This window comes from Oncorhynchus tshawytscha, linkage group LG11 (genome assembly GCF_018296145.1).
Source record: "Oncorhynchus tshawytscha isolate Ot180627B linkage group LG11, Otsh_v2.0, whole genome shotgun sequence".
Lineage (NCBI taxonomy): Eukaryota > Metazoa > Chordata > Actinopteri > Salmoniformes > Salmonidae > Oncorhynchus > Oncorhynchus tshawytscha.
The window spans coordinates 51287770-51294444 of record NC_056439.1 but is presented as its reverse complement, the minus strand read 5'-3'; the positions used below and the strand labels follow the sequence as shown (position 1 = coordinate 51294444).

At 47.0% G+C, this 6675-nt stretch overlaps 1 protein-coding gene across 1 annotated transcript in view; it reads left to right on the top strand.

Annotated features, from left to right (window-relative positions):
* atl1 (atlastin GTPase 1) overlaps positions 1-6675 on the top strand; it is a 36457-nt gene continuing 29782 nt past the window's right edge. Inside the window, exons 1-2 of the mRNA XM_042330286.1 lie at positions 1-166; positions 5069-5319. Of these exons, the coding sequence (XP_042186220.1) occupies positions 133-166; positions 5069-5319 (285 nt within the window). The 5' untranslated portion in view covers positions 1-132. The remainder of the gene's footprint in view (positions 167-5068; positions 5320-6675) is intronic.

The window sequence follows — 6675 nt, the reverse complement described above, 5'->3', positions numbered from 1 at the left end:
TCCCGTCAGCTTCAGCATCCTCCCTTTTATGAGCCTTCTCCTCGGTGTCGGATTGAATAGGCTCATCCATTGCTCCGGTGTCTTCATGACAGCCGTTTAGGATTGCACATACAGTCAACAGCAAGGAACACCATGGCGAGAAACCGTGAAGATAGAGACAGCTGGGGTGAGTGGTTCATAATTATGAAGACTACTAAATTGGTCATCTGCAGACCGCATATTGAGGGGTTCACTAGGCTACGGAGAGGCTCAGCAATGCAGCTGAAGGGATGTTTGTGTAGGAATCGTGATGTAGCAGTCGTTGCCATGTTTGCATGTTGTTGTCAGAACAAATCGTTATTATATATCTATTCAATTCTCAACCACAGCGGAAACGCTGGCCTGGACCAGACCCAACCAAGTCCCACTGATAAACTAATATAAACCCAAGCCAAGCGTCTACTATATTCACTCTACAGGCCAGTGCAGTGTCTGTCTAAGCATCCCGATCCACGCACCCTTTGGAATTATTCCGGCATAGAATAACGAAAGACAGCAGTACAAACACAACTCTAGAATGAACCAGTATTGGATAATGAAATACCTGTCAAGGCGATGCTACAGGCGATAGTGGGTACGGGTGAACCTGAAGCAAACAGATGACATCTTCCTTACCGTTACATTTCACTCACAGCTATCGACATGTATATCTTTGGTTTTTTATATTGATGTTTTTCTCATATCTGTTTGGTAAACACCAATTGTGCCACATCATTTGGGTCTGTTATCACATAGTAAAAACGAGCTTGTTATAACCATCGTCATTAGACAGACTAAGAGCTGCCCAGGCATAATGTAGCATATTATGATAGCTAAGAAGACTGGGTTGGAAACCGTAGGATGGTATGAAATGCTATTGCTTATTATCCGAGAGAACTGAGGAATCATGAGCATGGACCCAGTTACATTTACCGTAGAGTAGACCTAGACTCTGGCTCGACTGATGTCTGAGGCTGCGGTGATACAAAAGGAACAAGGAGCAGCTCGTCTGGAGGTTGGGTTTGGCACCTTGTTCCCGATGTAGCGCACTATGTAATGTAGCGCACTAGTTTTTGACCAGGGTCCATAGGGCTAGTATGTAATGTAGTGCGCTACTTTTTGACCAGGGTCCATAGGGCTAGTATGTAATGTAGTGCACTACTTTTTGACCAGGGTCCATAGGGCTAGTATGTAATGTAGTGTACTACTTTTTGACCAGGGTCCATAGGGCTAGTATGTAATGTAGTGCACTACTTTTTGACCAGGGTCCATAGGGCTAGTATGTAATGTAGTGCACTACTTTTTGACCAGGGTCCATAGGGCTAGTATGTAATGTAGTGCACTACTTTTTGACCAGGGTCCATAGGGCTAGTATGTAATGTAGTGCACTACTTTTTGACCAGGGTCCATAGGGCTAGTATGTAATGTAGTGCACTACTTTTTGACCAGGGTCCATAGGGCTAGTATGTGATGTAGTGCACTACTTTTTGACCAGGGACAAGGGCCCAAATGACACCCTGTTTCCTATGTAGTGCACTACTCGTGACCAGGGACCCTATTCCCTATGTAGTGCACTTCTTTTGACTGTGGATAAGGGCCCAAATGGCAACCTATTTCCCTGTGGGCCCTGGTCGAAAGTAATGGACTACATAGGGAATAGCTATTTGGGATTGTAGCATTGGGTTCCAGAGTGGCGCAGCGGTCTAAGGCACTGCATCGCAGTGTTCGAGGCGTCACTACAGACCCTGGTTTGATTCCAGGCTGTATCACAGCGGTCTAAGACACTGCATCTCAGTGCTCGAGGCGTCACTACGGACCCTGGTTTGATTCCAGGCTGTATCACAGCGGTCTAAGACACTGCATCTCAGTGCTCGAGGCGTCACTACAGACCCTGGTTTGATTCCAGGCTCTATCACAACCGGCCGTGAGTCCCATAGGGCGGTGCTCCAGTTGGCCCAGGCGTCGTCCGGGTTAGGATTTGGTCGGGGGGAGGTCGTCATTGTAAAATAAGAATTTATTCTTAACTGACTTGACTAGCTAAATAAAGGTAAAATAAAATAAATTTTAAAAATAACATTCATGTGGAGAGAACAAGTTTGTCTGTTAATTTCGGACAGGCATTGTTGCTATGGCCTTTTGTTAGTGAGAATAAATACATGCCCCAGTCTAGTCCAGACCTGAGAAACAACGGAGGATAGGACTGTTTAAATTATTAGCTGTATTCTGAACCATTCGTTTTAATGCTCCAAAACAGTCCCTTCCCACCTACAGTATTAGTCAGTTTTGGTTTAATGTGATTTGGGGTCTGTCCCAAATTGCATCCTATTCCCTATGTAGTGCACTACCTGTGACCAGGGTCCAACAGGGCTAGTATGTAACGTAGTGCACTTCATAGGGAATATGGTGCCATTTGGGACACACATGTTTAATGTGATTTGGGATCTGTCCCAAATTGCACCCTATTCCCTATGTAGTGCACTACCTGTGACCAGGGTCCAACAGGGCTAGTATGGAACATAGTGCACTTCATAGGGAATAGGGTGCCATTTGGGACACACTTTGCTATGTTTGTTATGTCATACAAATCTCTCATCTCTTACGTCATCTGATCTTACAAATGCAGAATTAGAGCTTGGAGTGGTTGTGGTTGATGATATCCTTAGATTGTTGTCAGAGAGAGAGAGAGTTCTATCTATCAACACTTCTCTGTGTTAGCAGGCAGCTAACCTGTTCATGCTAACCCAAGACATTACTTTGAGGAAAGAACATGATGAAATATTGGCTATTGTCAACCACACACACCGATGGACAGCCACCAACACCATACCGTGACTCTATGTTCCTCAGTCTTCTCCCTGTTAGTACACTAGACTAGCTAGGATTTTGCAGCCTACATAACCACCAGGCCTCTGGAGACTGTGGAGAGGCAGGCAGATTGGAGACTGTGGAGAGGCAGGCAGATTGGAGACTGTGGAGAAGCGGGCCTCTACAGACTATGGAGAGGCAGGCAGATTGGAGACAGTGGAGAGACAGGCAGATTGGAGACTGTGGAGAGGCAGGCAGATTGGAGACTGTGGAGAGGCAGGCAGATTGGAGACTGTGGAGAGGCAGGCAGATTGGAGACTGTGGAGAAGCGGGCCTCTACAGACTATGGAGAGGCAGGCAGATTGGAGACAGTGGAGAGACAGGCAGATTGGAGACTGTGGAGAGGGCAGGCAGATTGGAGACTGTGGAGAGACAGGCAGATTGGAGACTGTGGAGAGGGCAGGCTGTGGAGAGACAGGCGGATTGGAGACTGTGGAGAGGCAGGCGGATTGGAGACTGTGGAGCAGGCAGATTGGAGACTGTGGAGAGGCAGGCAGATTGAGACTGTGGAGAGGCAGGCAGATTGGAGACTGCGGAGAGACAGGCAGATTGGAGACTGTGGAGAGGCAGGCAGGTTGGAGACTGTGGAGAGGCAGGCAGATTGGAGTCTGTGGAGAGGCAGGCAGATTGGAGACTGTGGAGAGGCAGGCAGATTTGAGACTGTGGAGAGGCAGGCGGATTGGAGACTGTGGAGAGACAGGCAGATTGGAGACTGTGGAGAGGCAGGCAGATTGGAGACTGTGGAGAGGCAGGCAGATTGTAGGCAGACTGAGTCACTGCCTTCCCGGAAAGGAAAGCTTCTCTCTCTCTCTCTCCCAGTCCAAATGCACAAGGGTTACATCCCAAATAGCACTATATTCCCTCTGTAGTACACTACTTGTGACCAAGGCACATGGGGCTCTGGTCAAATGTAGTGTACGATGGTAAGGAAGAGGGTGCCTTTTGGGAAACAAACTATATGGGCTGAGATGATATCGATGTGTTAACCACACCGGATAGACAGCTATTATGGTATTAACAAGCCTCTAACACGGCCTGTCATTACTAAAAAGGGGTAATTTCCGTGTTTTAATTACATTCGCACACAGTATACTGTGAATGGTGTTTTGTTTGGGTTGAGTGTCCTGCTGTAAATCAGTTAAAATAAAATTAGATTATGTCTGTAAAGTATCAAATCGATCAATTTTGTACACTTTTGATGGCTACCTCTTTGCAGCTTCTTCTTTCTCTGTTTATAGGATATAATGTGTTTCCCCATTTTCCTCTATAGCTCACAGGAAGGCACCGGGTGCCTAATGTTGATTGGTCAATCGATAACTGGGGGTATTATAGAGTGTGCAGTTGTGTCAGAAATGGCATCCTTTTCCTGCAGGGCACTATCAGGTTTTGAAGGTGAGACCCAGATGCAGACTGTGTCAGAGTAACAATGTTTATTATAGCAACAAGGGGGGGGGTGTTCAGGACAGGCAGGCAGGCTCAGGGGCAGGCAGTGTGGTCAGGCAAGCCGGCTCAGAGACAGGACAGGCAGAGTGGTCAGGCAGGCTCAGAGACAGGACAGGCAGAGTGGTCAGGCAAGCGGGCTCAGAGACAGGACAGGCAAGGCCTCAAAACCATGAGGGCGAGGAAAAAGCGAGACTCGGGGACAGCAGGCGTTGAGACAAAAACCGAGGGTTGACTTGACAAACAAGAAGAACTGGCAACAGACAAAACAGATAACACAGGTATAAATACACAGGGGATACTGGGGAAGATGGGCTACACCTGGAGGGTGGTGGAGACAATCACAAAGACAGGTGAAGCAGATCAGGGTGTGACAGGGCACAACAGCTGACCAGTGCATCCTAAATGGCACCACATACAGTCGGGCTCTGGTCAAGAGTTGTTCATTACACAGGGAATAGACAGCTGCACTTGGGAACGTTACAAACATAGGATGTGCAATATTCTTTCATTTTTACATTCCCTCCCCCATCATGTGACATCCCCCATCATGTGACATCCCCCATCATGTGACATCCCCCATCATGTGACATCCCCCATCATGTGACATCCCCCATCATGTGACATCCCCATCATGTGACATCCCCCATCATGTGACATCCCCCATCATGTGACATCCCACATCATGTGACATCCCACATCATGTGACATCCCACATCATGTGACATCCCACATCATGTGACAGGGTCCTTCACAGACAAAGCCACCTACGACTGGAGCTCGGAGGAGGAGGAGCCTGATGGAAGTGCGCGGCCCATCCAGGTGCTGGTTGTCAAGGACGACCACACCTTCGAGTTGGACGAGGCGGCGCTGAGCCGGATCCTATTGGCCGAAGAGGTCCAGAACAGGGAAGTAGTGGCCATATCTGTGGCTGGGGCGTTCCGCAAGGGCAAGTCATTCCTCATGGACTTCATGCTGCGTTACATGTACAGCCAGGTGAGTTCAAAGGTCATGCTTGTGTAAATGATGGGGATTGGTAACCTCACTCCAGGTTGAAATGTCTCCACCCACGCTGCCAAATGATCAAATCAACTCAAAGTTTATTTGTCACGTGCGCTGAATACAACAGGTGTAGTAGACCTCACAGTGAAATGCTGAATACAACAGGTGTAGTAGACCTTACAGTGAAATGCTGAATACAACAGGTGTAGTAGACCTCACAGTGAAATGCTGAATACAACAGGTGTAGTAGACCTCACAGTGAAATGCTGAATACAACAGGTGTAGTAGACCTCACAGTGAAATGCTGAATACAACAGGTGTAGTAGACCTCACAGTGAAATGCTGAATACAACAGGTGTAGTAGACCTCACAGTGAAATGCTGAATACAACAGGTGTAGTAGACCTCACAGTGAAATGCTGAATACAACAGGTGTAGTAGACCTCACAGTGAAATGCTGAATACAACAGGTGTAGTAGACCTTACAGTGAAATGCTGAATACAACAGGTGTAGTAGACCTCACAGTGAAATGCGTTCTTACAGGCTCTAACCAATAGTGCAAAAAAAGGTATTAGGTGAACTATAGGTAGGTAAAGAAATAAAACAACAGTAAAAAGACAGGCTATATACAGTAGAGAGGCTATATACAGTAGCGAGGCTATATACAGTAGCGAGGCTATATACAGTAGAGGGGCTATATACAGTAGACAGGCTATATACAGTAGAGGGGCTAAATACAGTAGAGGGGCTAAATACAGTAGAGAGGCTATATAGAGTAGAGAGGCTATATACAGTAGAGAGGCTATATACAGTAGAGAGGCTATATACAGTAGAGAGGCTATATACAGTAGAGAGGCTATATACAGTAGAGAGGCTATATACAGTAGAGAGGCTATATCCAGACACCGGTTAGTCAGGCTGATTGAGGTAGTATGTACATGTAGATATGGTTAAAGTGACTATGCATAAATGATGAACAGAGAGTAGCAGTAGTGTAAAAGAGGGGTTGGTGGGTGGTGGGACACAATGCAGATAGCCCGGTTAGCCAATGTGCGGGAGCACTGGTTGGTCGGCCCAATTGAGGTAGTATGTACATGAATGTTTCGTTAAAGTGACTATGCATATATGATAAACGGAGAGGAGCAGGCAGCTTTTTGGGTGGTGCAGCTGCCTTAAACGTTTGGGAGGGTCACATGTATTTGTGAGATAGTGGTTCTCAGCTCCAGACCCAGTGCTGGAGATACAGGAAGTGTTATTGTTCAGAGAACACAGTGATGTCATGACTGGCATGGGTTCGTGTCCCTTTGATCCAGCAGTCATACTTGGCTTTTGGGACTGGCATGGGTTCGT